The sequence below is a fragment of the Chiloscyllium punctatum genome, chromosome 16, assembly GCF_047496795.1.
Source record: "Chiloscyllium punctatum isolate Juve2018m chromosome 16, sChiPun1.3, whole genome shotgun sequence".
Lineage (NCBI taxonomy): Eukaryota > Metazoa > Chordata > Chondrichthyes > Orectolobiformes > Hemiscylliidae > Chiloscyllium > Chiloscyllium punctatum.
Window position 1 is genome coordinate 30,596,455 of NC_092754.1, and position 17,208 is coordinate 30,613,662.

The following is a 17,208-nucleotide window of genomic DNA, read 5'->3' on the forward strand; positions in this document are numbered from 1 at the left end:
TAAACACTGTTGAGTTCAGACTCTCTAAATACCACAATCCATCTACAATTTGCTCTTACACCTTTCACACAACAAGGTGATATCACAGATGTTGAATAGATACTGAAGAATTAGGAGTCTGGCTCCAAGTATAGTCAAAGGGATAGGTCTGAATGAGGCGTTTGAAGATGAGGCGAGGGATAACAAAGCAGTGTGACTCAGGGATAGAGTTCAGGAGAACAGGACTGACCGTGCTTCCTGCTTCTAGTGAAAGCATGGAATGCACGGACATCTGAAACCAAGTTTAGACAAGGATGGATTACAGAGGCAGGGTGTAGTGAGGAAGGATGAATAGAAAGGGAAAGATTTGGAGATCACCTGATGAAAGAGCGTCGCTCTGAAAGCTAGTGTGCTTCCAATTAAACCTGTTGGACTATAACCTGGTGTTGTGTGATTTTTAACTTAGAAAGGGAAATTTATTGTCACCTGTTCTTTTACATGACAAATACAGTGAAAAGGTTTATAAGTCACCCCACTGTGGTGCCTACAGCAATGGTAGAAATCATACATGATAATAAGAAAAATGTGGAATCAAGACAAAGCTCAGTTAACGGCTCCTGAGCTCAGGGAAAGCCGATTAATGAACAATGGAGTTCCCTGAAGACACAGCCAGGATGTGCCTGGAGTGAAACTTCCAGGCAGCGGTGTTCCCATGTATCTGCTGCTCTTGTACTTCTAGATGGTGCAGATCATGATTTGGAAGTTGCTGTTTGGGGGATAATTTATTGCGGTGCATTTTATAGAAGGTACACAATGTTGCTACCAGGGTGAATCTTGATGGTGGTAACTGTGAGATTAATTAAGTCATAAGAACAGAAGATATAAGAGCTGACATAGGCCATTTGGCCAATGAGTCTGCTCCACCATCTAATGGCTGATCTGATAAACCTGAATTACACTTTCCTGCCTTTTCCCCATAACTGTTGATTTCCTTACTGATTCGAAATCTGCCTATCTCAGTCCTGAATCTACTTGGCACAACCTCGGGAGCCCACTGCAGTAAAGAATTCCACAGATTCACTACTCTCTGGGAGGAAAGATTCCTCCACATATCTCTCTTAAACAGGTGACTCCTCACCCTGAGATTTTGCTCTTTGGTCCTAAGGTTCTCTCACAAGGAGAGACAGTGCCTACCCTGTCAAGACCCCTTGGAATCTTATCTATTTCAATAAAATTACCTTTCATTTTTCTAAACACAATGAGTACAGGCCCAACCTACATGACTTCTCCTCAGAAGCAAATCCCTCCTTACTGGAATTGACCAAGTGAATCTTCACTGGACTGCCTTAGATAAGGGGAGCAAGAGTGATCTTTTTAAAATTCATTCACAGAATGAGGGCATCACTGGCTAGGCCAGCATTTATTGCCCATCCCTAATCGCTCAGAGGGCAGTTAAGAGTCAACCACATTGCCATGAGTCTGATGTCATCTGCCAGACCAGGTTAGGATGGCAGTTTCCTTCCCTAAAGGATTTAGTGAGACAGATGGGATTTTTCCCCAATAAATCTGGATGGGTATATGAATAGGACGGGTTTGGAGGGATATGGGCTGGATACTGGCAGGTAGGACTAGGTTGGGTTGGGATATCTGGTTGGCATGGACGAGTTGGACTGAAGGGTCTGTTTCCATGCTATATATCTCTATGAGTCTATAATTGGCAATGGATTCATTGCCATCATTAGATTTTTGAGTCCAGGCTTTTCTATTAATTAATTTCAAGTCCGACCATCTGCCTTGGCAGGATTTGAACCTGGGTCCCAATAGCATTACCTGGGTCTGTAGATGAGTAGCCCAGCAAGGCCACTGCCTCCCCTGGAACACTGCTCACAGTATTCTAAATGTGGTCTGACCCGTGCCTGTACAGTTTCAGCACTTTCTTATTGTTATATTCCATTTCCTTTGAAGTAAAGACCAACATTTCATTTGCCTTCCCTATTACTAGCTGAATTTAGATGGTAACTGTTTGTGATTTAAGTGCCCAAATCATCAATGCTGCAGATTTCTGTACTTAAACAACATTCAACTCCTTGTGGCCGTGGTAGCATAATGGCAGTGTCTGTACTTCTGGGATAGTGGATCTGGATTTAAGTCCCATCTGCTCCAGAAGTATATCGGAACATTCTGATCAGGTTGAGTAAACATATCTACAAAGAGCTGAGTGTCCTTGGAGATGCAGCAGATAATGTGTTCCAGTACAGCAAAGCCTTTATAGAGAGTTGAGCACTGTGGGGATTGGAGCGCATTATTTTCCCAACAACTCCATGATGAATTATCTCGGGTGGACAGTGTTTGCTATTTGTTAATCAGGTGGTTTGATGTGAACACCCAAGTACACCTTGAACTGCGCAAAATCCAGTTCAGCCAAATAGAAACCAAATGTTTATGTGAAATAAACATCCAGCTTCAAGACCCGCCTGCCCCAGACATATGTCATAATATGTATGAACAGGTTAACTTATAAACAGGCTGGGTTCTGTCACTAGCAGACAGACTTTGTGACTTTGGTAATTTGGTGATGGGTTCTCTAAATAAAACAAATACTGGATTGCTCCCCATTGGTGACTGGCTTTGGACGGGGGAAAGATGAGATGGAAGAGGTAGAACTGATATTTGTGCTAAACTATGGATTTATGATAAAACTCTTGTAAACCTCTGAATGTCTTTTGCTGCCCAATTCAATAGATGGGTATCTATCTATCAAACAGTAGTCACCATTGTAATGTGTGGAAATGCAGTAGCCAATTTATTATTGGAAAGGTCCTACAAACAGCAAAGAAATAATCTGCTTTTAGTGATGTTAGATGAAGGATGATTGACACTGGGTCACTGCTCATTGTCAAATGGGGTCTTCTGCAGCCACCTGAGATGGAATATGGAGCTTTGATTTGGTTTCTGATCTGAAGCGTGGAACTTTTGACAACGTGGCACTCCCACAGTACGGCACTGGAGTGCCAGCTTTGAGTTATTTGGTCAGGTCTTGAGTGGGCATGCACTCACAGCTATCTAATGTAAAGGTAGGAGAACTACCAGAGATTGACATCGAAACAGGGATCAGCAAACAGGTGATCAGACCTTTGAACAGGATAACGCAAAATAGAGTCCTGGACAGTATAAATTTTGCATGGTTTGAATACCAAAAAGCTGACTGGATGGGAGGGTGAGGGAGCAGTTAACTGGAGCTGTGAAAGCTAAAGATAACAAGTGCAAAAATGTAAGGATAAATATAGTGTGAAGGTGAGAAGTGCAGCAGAGGTGGAAGTAAGTGAACTCAGTAATAGATGGTAAACACCAAAAGAATCACGGATGCTATAAATCAGAGACAAAGTAGACATTGCTGGAAAAAGCTCAGCAGGTCTGGCAGAATCTGAAGAGAGAAATCAGAGTTAATGCTTTGGGTCCAGTGACCCTTCCTCAGAACCCATCCTGAGTTCACTTGTCCTGAAAGGGTCACTTGTCCTGAAATGTTAACTCTGATTTCTGTCCATTGATGCTGCTAGACCTGCTGAGCTTTTCCTGCAATTTCTGTTTTTGTTTCAGTAATAGATGGAATGTTTTTTCTTCACACCTTGTTCAGAGATGTTAGTATACGCTGCTGGAGCAAGTCGGATTTCAACCCATACCTCCTAGCTCAGAGATGGGGACTCTACCACAACAGCTCCTCGGTAATAGATGGGTCGTGGAGTTGAAACTCAGTTCACCCGAGAACATGGTGCACCATTCAGTTCAGCCAAAGTAGAAGCCCATTCAAGAATAATTCCACATTTCACGTTTTGCAAATTGACTATTTGTCCGACAGCATGAGCACCAAATGGTCAAGGAGAAACATAAGAATGCAGGGCAGGAGTAAGCCATCTGACCTTTCCAGCTTGCTCCACCATTCAATAATCACCAGGCTGACCTTTTTGTGGCCTCAGCTCCACTTACTAATCCTCTCACCATAACCCTTAATTCCCTTACTGTTCAAAACATTATCTTTTTTAGCTTTAAAACTATTTACTGAGGAAGCCTGAACCACTTCGCTGGGCAGACAATTCCATAGGTTCACAACCTTCTGAGTGAAAAAGTTCCTTCTCAATTCAGTCTTAAATCTGCTCCCTCTAATCTTGAGGCTATGCCCTCTTGTCCTAGCTTCACCTGCCAGTGTAAACATCCTCTCTACTTTGATCTTAGCTATTCCCTTCATAATTTTATGTTTCTATAAGAGCCCTCCTCATTCTTCTAAATTCCAATGAATATAATCTCAGTCTACTCAGTCTCTCCTCATAAGCCAACCGCTCCAACTCTGGAATCAACCTAGTGACCCTCCTCTGCACCCCCTCCAGTGCCAGTACATCCTTTCCCAATAAGGAGACCAAAACTGCACACAGTACTCCAGGTGTGGCCTCACCAGCACTGACACAGTTGCAATAAAACCTCTCTGCTTTTAAACTCAATCCCTTTAGCACTGAAGGACAAAATTCCATTTGCTTCCCCCATTACTTGTTGCACCTGCAGACCGACATTCTGTGATTCATTCACAAGGATACCCAGGTTCCCTCTGCATAGCAGCAAGCTGCAATTTCTTACCATACAAGTAATCATCCTTTTGACTGTTACTTGTACCAAAATGGATGACTTCAAATTTATTAACATTGTACTCCATCTGCCAGACTTTTGCCCACTTACTTAAAGTACCTACGTCTTTGCAAAGTTTCACAGTCCTCTGCACACTTTGCTCTGCTACTCATCTTAGTATCATCCACAAACTTTGACACACTACACATGGTCCCTACTCCAAATCATCTATGTAAATTGTGAATAATTGTGGTCCCAACACTGATCCCTGAAGCACACCACTAGTCACTGATTGCCAACCAGAATAGGATTCATTTATCCCCACTCTTTGCTTCCTGTTGGTCAACCAATCCTCTATCTATGCTAATACATTGCCTGTAGCACCATGCATCCTTATCTTATGCAGCAGCCTCTTGTGCAGCACTTTGTCAAAGGTCTTTTGGAAATCTAGGTACACCACATCTACTGGGTCCCCATTGTCCACCGTGCTCGTAATATCTTCATAGAACTCCAAAATATTAGTTAAGCATGACCCGCCCTTCATGAACCCGTGCTGCGTCTACTCAACAGGACAATTTCTATCTAGATGCCTTGCTATTTCTTCCTTGATAATTCCCCACTACAGAAGTTAAGCTAACTGGTCTATAATTTCCCATCTTTTGTCTACCTCTACCACAGGAGTCACATTTGCTGTTTCCCAATCTGATGGAACTGCCCCAGAGTGCAGTGAATTTTGGAAAATTACCATAAATGCATTTGCTATTTCTCCCGCCATCTCTTGTTGCACCCTGGGATATATCATCCAAGATAATAGAAGTACTCTTCTTTTTGAAGAGAGCATTGAGATCTTTAAAGTTCACTTGCATGGATAGATAAAGCCTTTAGTTTAATACCTTAGCCATAAAAATACCATCTCTGGCAACACAGCACTCCCTCAATACTGCACTAGTGATTCCACCCACACATATTAGCAACTGCTTGGGTAGGGCTGCAATTCACAACCTGAGAGAAAGAACATTCCTCATCCAATCACATTCAGAGTTAGCAAAATCTAATAGGAGTGGACTTTTAGATATAGAAGGGATGAAATGTGCAATAAAACAAGATAATCCAGAATCAATGGTTTGAAATTTTGTTTGGGAATGGAAGCGCCAATAGTCACACTTTCCTCAGTGTTCCCGTCCCATATTCCCTTTTGAACCACTCTGTGGTTCACGAGTCCTTAATGTTCAAACTCATCCCACTAGTTTGTAATTCCGGATATAATTAGGAATGGTGCCTCCTGCACCTCACTTTCATCTAGTGCTGGGGCTTTGGAAGTGCATTGACAACACATCGGGTTTGAGAGCCAATGCAAAGTCTGCTGAAGAGTTGGAAACATTCTCAAAGGTGAGTGTAAAATGTTTTCATATCTTCAAATGCCACTATTGTAATGCAGATGAATTTTAATGCAATGATTATTCATGGGAATCTGATCTGAAAAGATATATTGAGTCTTATGTTGATCAGAATTGTGTCATTGTTCAAATGCATAACTTTAACTTTCCAATGGAGAAAATACCGTAACAGAACATAGAACTAAAACAGTACGGCATAGGAACAGACTCTTTGGCCCATAGTGTTGTGCTGAAAATGATGTCAAATTAAACTAATCCCTTCTTCCTGCCCTTGGTCCATATTCTCCATTCCTTGTATATTTACATGCTTTTCTAAAAGTCCGATAAACATCCTTACTGTATCTGCCTCCAACATCACCCCAGGCAGTGCATTCCAGAATCCTACCACTCTTTGTCTAAAAAAACTTGCCCTCTTTCACCTTAAGTGCATGCCCCCCCCCCTCCCCCCCCCCACCCCACACACACACATACCCCAGTGTTAGACTGTTCAGCTCTGTGAAAAAGATTCAGACCATAAACCCTTCTTAGGCATCTCACAATTGTCGAGACTTCCATCAAGTCTTCCTCCAGCCTCCGCTGCTCTAGAGAAAACAACCTGAATTTTTCTAGCCACTCCTTATAGTTCAAAGTGCATTTTATGTGTATTATCCTTAAAATGTTCATGAATGTTATTTTGGTCTGATTTAATTGGACAGGTAGATAACTCTTTTTTTTCAAACATTTGCTTGTGAAAGCTCAAAGTGATCTGTGCCCGCTACATTGAAACTAATTCCTGTTCTGTCAATCAAGGTTCTTGTTATGACAGCTGTCTCATTATGAATGCTTGGCTGAGTTTCAAACAAAAATTATTTTCCCTTAAGTAATGTCACAAATGAAAAATGTTATCTTGCTATTAACATAGTGCCATCTGTGGGATCTGACTTTGCACTAATTATCCATTGTGTTACCGGCATTACAATACAGACTTCACATCAAGAAAGTACTTCATTGGCTACAAAACATGCTAGGCCATGCCCTGAGAATTTTAAACATTTATTCTTTCATAGAATGCCAGTATCACTGGCAGGGTGAAAATTTACTGCCCAACTTTAACTGCTCTTGAAATGAGAAACATTGAGTCAACCATATTGTTGTTGTCCTGGAGTAACTTGTAAGCCAGACTTGGTAATAATGGAAGTTTAGTTTCCCTAAGACATGGGGCTATATAAATCAAATCTTCCATTCTTCCTTTTATCCTCCTTCTGTTTCCTTCCAAGTTCCTCTCCAAGCTTTACATCATCCTGACTTGGAAAGACATTGCTGTTCCTTCAGTGTCATTGGGTCAAAATCTGAGAGTTCGCTCTCTAATGGCACTGTAGGTCTACCTACAGCATATGGATTACCACAGTTAAGAAGGCAACTGATCACCACCTTCTCAAGGGCAATTAGGGATGGGTAATAAATGCTGGCCCAGCTACTCACACCCACGTACTATAAGCATTTTGAGAAAATGTGAAACAAGTCTCGTTATTCTCTTTCAAGTTAAACACAGTCTTAGAAAAGAATGGCCCAATATACTGATCCAATGGGAATGCCACCCAATTGGCAGTGAAATGGGTCACCATACTAAAGGGTATAACTAAGTAGCAATGCTAATCTTCCAAACTGTGCTTTCTTCCAAAACTGGAATCAATGGTTATCCCTGTTCACTCAGACATGTATAATTTTTATTATTTGTTTACCACCCTTTACAGTATACATCCTACAGAAGGTCTTTTGTTCTACCACTGGAACTGTCCCCATGCATAACAAAATGGAAGATCATCAACCATGGGTTCTGTTGACTTACACATGACATTGAGGAAGACATGACCGTATGCTTCCAGAAACTTCTTACGGTTTGTCCTGTCATAGATTCCAACATGGCATTCGAAAGGCCCATTATCCAAAATACGGACTTCTGGAATTCTGTTATTTGTAAGGAAGAAAGTAAAAGAGGAACATTAGATATATTTCACCAAACAATACCTCAATTCAGCTCCGATTTAGTAGCAATATACAAATTCTCTGAACCGCTGTCTGAGCTGAGAAGACCATTCTTGAGGGGAGTGTAGATTGGAATTTGGACAATGGCACATGTACTAAAATTGTTTTACAAGATGCATTTGTGCATCACAGAATGGAATCCCGACAGGGAGGAAGTAGGCCATTCAGCCCATCAAATCCACACTAACCCTCCAAAGAGCATCTCACACAAGCCCACCCTGTCTACCCTATCCTTGTATTTCCCACATCTAATCTACCTAGCTGTGCATTCCTGGACATTATGGGCCATTTCCCATGGCCAATCCACCTAACCTGCACAGCTTTGGACTGTGGGAGGAAACCCATGCAGACACAGGGGAATGTGTAAACTCCACATAGACAGTGGCTCGAGGGTAGAATTGTGTCCAGGTCCCTGATGCTGCGAGGCAGCAGTGCTAGCCACTAAGCCACCGTGCCACCCCATGGACAAAGCTGAGTGTGAAATTATCCCTTATATATACTTTGGCTCTAACTGTGTGGCATTCATGGCTTTTCATAGTCTGTACCATCGAAAGAGGGGATATACAGATACGGAATAAAAGAGATGCCTTTGTACTGAAGTCACTAGAACACGTGCAGTCCACTTGTTTCACTGGTTTTCAATGAATTATTTTGATCAACAAAATGTTGGGGAAATAAAGCATTTTGAATGTAGGTTTGCTTGTTGAGCTGGAAGGTTCATTTTCAGACATTTCAAAACCATACTAGGTGACATCTTCAGTCAGCCTCCGGATGAAGCACTGGTGGTATAGCCCACTTTCTATTTATGTGTTTGTGTTTCCTTGGGTTGGTGATGTCATTTCCTGTGGTGACATCATTTCCTATGGTGATGTCCTGTTCTTTTTCTCAGGGAGTGGTAAATGGAATCCAGGTCAATGTGTTTGTTTATAGAGTTCCGGTTGGAATGCCATGCTTCTAGGAATTCTCATGGGTGTCTCTGTTTGGCTTGTCCTAGGATGGATGTGTTGGCCCAGTCGAAGTGGTGTCCTTCCCCGTCCGTATGTAATGATACCAGTGAGAGTGGGTCATGTCTTTTTGTGGCTAGTTGATGTTCATGTATCCTGGTGGCTAGTCTTTTGCCTGTTTATCCAATATAGTGTTTGTTATAGTTCTTGCAAGGTATTTTGTAAATGACATTAGTTTTGCTTGTTGGGTCTTTCAAATTCATTAGCTGCTGTTTTGGTGTATTGGTGGGTTTCTGGGCTACCATGATGCCAAGGGATCTGAGTTGGCTGGCAGTCATTTCCGGGATGGCTTTGATGTAAGGGAGAGTGGCTAGGGTTTCTTTCAAGTTTCTCGACTGGGACAACACATCCGTCCTAGGGCAAGCCAAACAGAGACATGCACGAGAATTCCTAGAGGCATGGCATTCCAACTGAAACTCTACCAACAAACACATTGACTTGGATCCCATTTACCACCCCCTGAGAAAAAGAACAGGAAATGACACCACCATAGGAAATGATATCACCATCTCAAGGAAACCCAAACACATAAATAGAAAGTGGGCTATACCACCCTTGCTCCGTCCGGAGGCTCACTGAAGATGTTACCTAATATGGTGATGAAATGTCTGAAAATGAACCTTCCAGCTCAGCAGCCAAGTTTCTGGTATTGAGACTGGCTCTAATGCAATGAGGGGTACGTTGGGTTCCAAGAGATCAATTGTGTTAGGGGACTCTGCAGTCAGAGGTACAGACAGACGTTTCTGTGGCCAGCAGCGAAAAAGCAGAATGGTGTGTTGTTTCCCTGGTGCCAGGATCAAGAATGTCTAAGAGAGAGTGCAGAATGTTCTCACAGGGGAGAGGGGCCAGCAAGAGGTCATTGTCCACATTGGAACCAACGACATTGGAAGGGAAAAGGTTGAGATTCTGAAGGGAGATTACAGGGAGTTAGGCAGAAATTTAAAAAGGAGGTCCTCAAGGGTAGTAATATCTGATTACTCCCGGTGCAACAAGCTAGAGAGAGCAGGAATAGGAGGATAGAGCAGATGAATGCATGGTTGAGGAGCTGGTGTATAGGAGAAGGATTCACATTTTTGGATGATTGGAATCTCTTTTGGGGTAGAAGGGACCTGTACAAGCAGGATTGATTGCACCTAAATTGGAAGGGGACTAATATACTGGCAGGGAAATTTGCTAGAACTGCTCAGGAGGATTTAAACTAGTAAGGTGGGGGGTGATGGGACTCAGGGAGATAGTGAGGAAAGAGATCAATCTGAGACTGGTACAGCTGAGAACAGAAGTGAGTCAAACAGTCAGGGCAGGCAGGGACAAGGTAGCACCAATAAATTAAACTGCATTTATTTCATTGCAAGGGGCCTAACAGGGAAGGCAGATGAACTCAGGGCATGGTTAGGAACATGGACTGGGATATCATAACTATTACAGAAACATGGCTCAGGGATGGGCAGGATTGGTAGCTTAATCTTCCAGGACACAAATGCTACAGGAAGGATAGAAAGGGAGGCAGGAGAGGAGGGGGAGTGGCATTTTTGATAAGGGATAGCATTACAGTCTTGCTGAGGGAGGATATTCCTGGAAATACATCCAGGGAAGTTATTTAGGTGGAATGAAGAAATAAGAAAGGGATGCAAACTTGTAAGGAGATCTCAGCTATCTGTAAGAATAATAGGGTGGTTATGGTAGACTGGGACTGCCACAGTGTTAAGGGTTTAGATAGAAAGGAATTTCTTAAGTGTGTACAAGACAATTTTCTGATTCAGTATGTGGATGTACCTACTAGAGAAGCTGCAAAACTTGACCTACTCTTGGGAAATAAGGCAGGGCAGGTGACTGAGGTGTCAGTGGGGGAGCACTTTGGGGCCAGCGACCATAATTCTATTAGATTTAAAATAATGATGGAAAAGGATAGACCAGATCTAAAAGTTGAAGTTCTAAATTGAAGAAAGGTCAATTTTGATGGTATTAGGCAAGAACTTTCGAAAGCTGATTGGAGGCAGATGTTCGCAGGTAAAGGGACGGCTGGAAAATGGGAAGCCTTCAGAAATGGGATAACAAGAATCCAGAGAAAATATATTCCTGTTAGGGTGAAAGGAAAGGCTGGTAGGTCTAGGGAATGCTGGATGACTAAAGAAATTGAGGGTTTGGTTAAGAAAAAGAAGGAAGCATATGTCAGGTATAGACAGGATAGATCGAGTGAATCCTTAGAATAGTATACTCCAACTTCCTTTATACTCAAGAGGGAAATTAGAAGGGCAAAAAGGGGACATGGGATAGCTTTGGCAAATAGAATTAAAGAGAACCCAAAGAGTTTTTACAAATACATTAAGGACAAAAGGGTTACTAGGGAGAGAATAGGGCCCCTCAAAGATCAGTAAGGTGGCCTTTGTGTGGAGCTGCAGAAAATGAGGGAGATACTAAATGAGTATTTTGCATCAGTTTTCACTGTGGAAAAGGATATGGAAGATATAGATTGTAGGGAAATAGATGGTGACATCTTTTTATTACAGAGGAGGAAGTGCTGGATGTCTTGAAGGTGGATAAATCCCCAGGACCTGATCAGGTGTACCCGAGAACTCTGTGGGAAGGTAGAGAAGTGATTGCTGGGCCTCTTGCTGAGATATTTGTATCATCGATAGTCACTGGAGAGGGTCTGGAAGACTGGAGGTTGGCAAACATGGTGCCACTGTTTAAGAAGGGTGGTAAGGACAAGCCAGGGAACCAGTGAGCCTGATGTTGGTGGTGGGCAAGTTGTTGGAGGGAATCCTGAGGGACAGGATGTACATGTATTTGGAAAGGGAAGGACTCATTAGGGATAGTCAACATGGCTTTGTGTGTGGGAAATCATGTCTCACAAACTTGCTTGAGTTTTTTAAGGAAGTAACAAAGAGGATTGATGAGGGCAGAGAGGTAGATGTGATCTATATGGACTTCAGTAAGGCGTTTGACAAGGTTTCCCATGGGAGACTGATTAGCAAGGTTAGATCTCACGGAATACAGGGAGAACTAGCCATTTGGATACAGAACTGGCTCAAAGGTAGAAGACAGAGGGTGGTGGTGGAAGGTTGTTTTTCAGACTGGAGGCCTGTGACCAGTAGAGTGCCACAAGGATCAGTGCTGGGTCCTCTACTTTTTGTCATTTACATAAAAGAGGTACAGTTAGTAAGTTTGCAGATGACACCAAAATTGAAGGTGTAGTGGACAGCGAAGAGGGTTACCTCAGATTACAACAGATAACAACAGGATCTGGACCAGATGGGCCAATGGGCTGAGAAGTGGCAGATGGAGTTTAATTCAGATAAATGCAAGGTGCTGCATTTTGGGAAAGCAAATCATAGCAGGACTTATACACTTAATGGTAAGGTCTTTGGGAGTGTTGCTGAACAAAGAGACCTTGGAGTGCAGGTTCATAGCTCCTTGAATGTGGAGTCGCAAGTAGATAGGATAGTGAAGAAGGTGTTTGGTATGCTTTCCTTTATTGGTCAGAGTATTGAGTACAGGAGTTGGGCTGTACAGGACATTGGTTAGTGCATTGTTGGAATATTGCGTGCAATTCTGGCCTCCTTCCTATTGGAAAGATGTTGTAAAATGTGAAAAGGTTCAGAAAAGCTTTTCTAGGATGTTGGCAGGGTTGGAGGATTTGAGCTATAGGGAGAGGCAGAAAAGGATGGGACTGTTTTCCCTGGAGTGTCGGAGGCTGAGGGGTGACGTTATAGAGGTTTACAAAATGATGAGGGGCATGGATAGGGTAAATAGGCAAAGTCTTTTCCCTAGGGTTGGGGAGTCCAGAACTAGAGGATGTAGGTTTAGGGTGAGAGGGGAAAGATACAAAAGAGACCTATGGGGCAACCTTTTCACACAGAGGGTGATACATGTATGGAAGTGGTGCCAGAGGAAGTGGTGGAGGCTGGTATAATTGCAATATTTAAGAGGCATTTGGATGGGTATATGAATAGGAAGGGTTTGGAGGGATATGGGCCAGGTGCTGGCAGATGGGACTAGATTGGGTTGGGATATCTGGTCGGCGTGGACGGGTTAGACCAAAGGGTCTGTTTCCATGCTGTACATCTCTATGATTCTATGGCTACTCTTTGGAGGGTCAGTGTGGACTTGTTGGGCCGAAGGGCCTGTTTCCGAAATGTAGGGAATCTAATCTAATCTAATCTCACTGCTCCCTTCATGAGGTGACTCGTGGGTTGTGATCTTTTGGTATAAATTCTGTACCTTATGATCCTGCCCACTAACTACCTGATGAAGGAAGTGCTCCGAAAGCTAGTACTTCCAAATAAACCTGTTGGACAATAACTTGGTATTAAATGGACAGAAATTGTGAAAGCTGTGTTCCCAACAGGGAGACTCACTCTATGACTGGACATGCAAAAGCATTGAGGTGCTCAATTTGAAGTCTATGGATTTTTTAGTCATTAATATGAATACCAGGCAAACTGAGAAGAACTCTTCACCCAACTCTGAACTGCCAGCCTGTTTATCAACTTCAGAACTAGGCTCAGATGAAGTTTATCATTAAGTCAACTTGTTTATTTGAAAAACACCTGCACAGACACATCCTTCTGCCAACGCAGTTCAGAGAATCAATGACAATTGTAATAATAGCAAAGCAGGGAGAGAGCACGTAAGACTGGGCGGGGGAGTAACAGGCAGGAGAGGGATCGCCCACATAAGAGGAAGCTTTTCTTATTGCGTCTTCTGCAGGATTGCAAGGACCCACAGAAGTAGTAAATGATTTTGCTAGATATGAGAGCAGGGTTCAGATTTTAAATGGGCCCGTGGTTTGTAAGAGCTAAAATCAAACTTGTCGAAAGAAAAGGAGAGGGTTTGAATGCAGAGGAAAACTAAAAGCTCCAGGAGGTAGCACTGGTGACAGGCGACATGTGGAAATTCTGACTGAAAGGGAGACAAAGGTTGTTCTGAGTGAAGGAGGATTGCAATTGACCCATAGCAGGCGAGAGCTGGGAATTGTTGTTCAGAGCTGCCAGGCATGAAGGAAGTGACCTTGAATGATTGAAAGAATCAAGTGGTCTAAAGCAGTCCAGAGAATGGCTAGAAAAAAAATGTTAGCTTCCTCTTTGGGTGAAATAATAGACATAGGGCAAGAATAGAATGGTGGTTTGGAGAGAACGCTTTGGCCAGGGGAACCGTGGGACATATCAAGGAGTGAAATCTGTGCTCACACAAACATACCTAAATATCAATCAGGACCATTTGAGTTAGTAATGACAAAGAGAAAGTATTTCTGATTAAAAAGAGCAGGCTTTTGTTTTATAGAATATTTCTCCTTGCAACAGCCTTAACGCTTGTCGTGAAATATTAATCACTAGCAAAACATGCCTTTCCCCATTCCAGCTACCTCTGAAGTAGGGCTGGCACACTTGCTCATGCTTCTGTATTTGTACTACAACACCCAAATGGGCACCGCGCATGTTTGTCTGCAGACCAAAGACATGGCTGCTGGGAGGATATTCAACCTTGAGGGCAAATTGCAACCAAACCTGTTCCTGTCCTCACTTGGGGTACTCACACCTTTCAGTATAATTGGATAGCGAGTAGAAGCTAGGATGGTCTGATTCTAGGCTCCTCTGATTAAAAACCTAAGAGTGCTGGAATCAACATCTGCAGCTTCTGTATTGCCACCCTGGCTGAGTTTGACTTTAGCTCAAGAAAGGTTCCTGCTTGGTAAGATTCAGTTACACCCAGGACAGTATTTCGCCCAGTCGAGTTATCAGAATGTCAACTGGAAAATGCTTAAAGTTCCAGATTTCACCCTGACTTTTTGTCAGTGGAACAGATTTAAATGGATTTGATCAGCAACATGATTAAGAGGATGTTGAAACAGTTGGAGTAAATAGTTCATGTTTAACGCTCAGTCGATTCTCAGGGGAACTCCAGTTATCATGTTCGTGAAAACCAGCTTAGCAGCTGTCCATCACTGACAGGCAACACAGTTTACCTCAGTAACCATGATTCGGAGATGCCGGTGTTGGACTGGGGTGTACAAACTTAAAAATCACATAACACCAGGTTATAGTCCAACAGGTTTAATTGGAAGCACACTAGCTTTCGGAGCGACACTCCTTCATCAGGTGTCCTCCACAGATTGTGTCCTCCACAACCACCTGATGAAGGAGCGGTGCTCCGAAAGCTAGTGTGCTTCCAATTAAACCTGTTGGACTATACTGGATTAGTGGTGCTGGAAGAGCACAGCAGTTCAGGCAGCATCCAACGAGCAGCCCGAAACGTTGATTTCGCTGCTCGTTGGATGTTGCCTGAACTGCTGTGCTCTTCCAGCACCACTAATCCAGTATTTGATTTTCAGCATCTGCAGTCATTGTTTTTACCCTGTTGGACTATAACCTGGTGTTGTGTGATTTTTAACTTTGTACCTCAATAACGGTGTTGTGCAGCTCTAACCAGGAATCACTAACACTGGGCATTACTGGAAAAGGGTTTTGTTTGTAGCACTAAATGGGGGTGCACTTTGGGTGGATCACTGTGATGAGTGAGCAGATCCCAGCTCAACTAGGTTGGAGGGTGGGGGAGGAATGCAACTAAAAATGATAGCGAACTTGTGTAAATTGCTCCCTGCTGAGAAATGAATGTCACTGTGTGAGTGCAGCCTCGGGTGTGGCTGGCTTCAGACAAATGCTCAAAGTCACCCACCCAATGTACTGCACTTCAGTCAGCAACCGGGAGGTATTATGCAAGGGAAACTCAAAGAAAGAAATGAATTAAAGTTCTTTTTTTATTACCGACATCATGCATAATATGCTTTCATTTATATTCGAGCTTTGTGTGCCGTGCTGCAAATTTGAAATCCAACGCAATGTAGAAAGCTTATTTATTCAGAAGTCTCATTCCCTGCAGCGTTTGTGAAAGATTAATACAATATTTTCAGAGTCAGTCAATACATTTTGGTGCATATTATCATCAAGCCAGTGATCAAATGGAAACCTTTCCTACTTTGGGAGGTGAATTGTCAACATCCCAGTAATGTCAGCTCAGGTTTGAGGCAGGCTAAAGTTGCCTCCACACTCGACTAATATTGTATCTTAATTTCAGCCTGTGATGGACACCAAGTGAGAAATGAATCAACACAATCCATGGATAGGCACTTAAGGGAAATAACCTTGCAAGGCTGAAAGGATAAAGTGAGGACCTGGGCTCACTGGATTGCTTCACAGAGAGCCTGCATGAATGTTATGGGCAGAATGGCCTCTTTTGTGATTTAATGACTCCATGGCTCTATTTTAAGAAAAGTGCCACAGATGGGGCAGCATGGTGGCTCAGTGATTAACTCTGCTGCCTCACAGTGCCAGGGACCCGGGTTCAATTCCAGCCTCAAGCAGCTGTTAGTGTGGAGTTTACACATTCTCTCGGTGTCTGCATGGGTTTCCTTCGGGTGCTCCAGTTTCCTCCCACATTCCAAAGATGTGCAGGTTAGGTGGATTGGCCATGGGAAATTGTCCCCTGGTGTAGGGGCTGTGTCTGGATGGGATGCTCTTCGGAGGGTCAGCGTGGACGCGATAGATCGACTGGCCTGCTTCCACAGTGTAGGGATTCTATGATTCACTGAAGTTATCATCGCCACAGCTGAATTCAAACGTGTTTTGGATCCATATATTTCTGGTGGTTTAAGGACAGTGATCTTCTGGATTCAACCCTTCTCTCCATGCCAATTACCTGGCAGCCAGTTACCATACCCCAGCTAACCATGATGAATGTGTGAATTCTGGTGGTTAGTGTGGCAGGTTATTTACCATCAATCATTAGTTTCAACCAACGCTGTGGTACTGGTGCTGTAATTGGACTCATCCTTTTAAAGTTTTGTGGGAAACACAATAGCCAGTTTGTAGACAGTTAACCCCCCCACCACCATCCGAACAGCAATGTATAATAATCAGACAATCTGTATTAATGGTGTCTGTTAGGGGATAGTTATTGACTGAGGCATCAGGGACAATGCCCCAGCTTTCTTTTGCAATAGTGCCATAGAATCTTATGCCCACCAGATGGCGGGGGTTGGGGGGTGGGGGGAATGCAGCACAGTGGTTCAGTGGTTAGCACTGCTGCTTCACAGTGCCAGGGACCCGGGTTCAATTCCCACCTCAGGCGACTGTCTGTGTGGATTTGCATGTTCTCCCCGTGTCTGCGTGGGTTTCCTCCCATAATCCAAA

General features: G+C 43.2%; 1 protein-coding gene across 1 annotated transcript in view; it reads right to left on the reverse strand.

Moving 5' to 3' along the window:
* LOC140487127 (immunoglobulin superfamily member 21-like) overlaps positions 1-17,208 on the reverse strand; it is a 374,679-nt gene that overhangs the window by 167,318 nt on the left and 190,153 nt on the right. Inside the window, exon 4 of the mRNA XM_072586665.1 lies at positions 7,819-7,937. Coding sequence (XP_072442766.1) covers positions 7,819-7,937 — 119 coding nt within the window. The remainder of the gene's footprint in view (positions 1-7,818; positions 7,938-17,208) is intronic.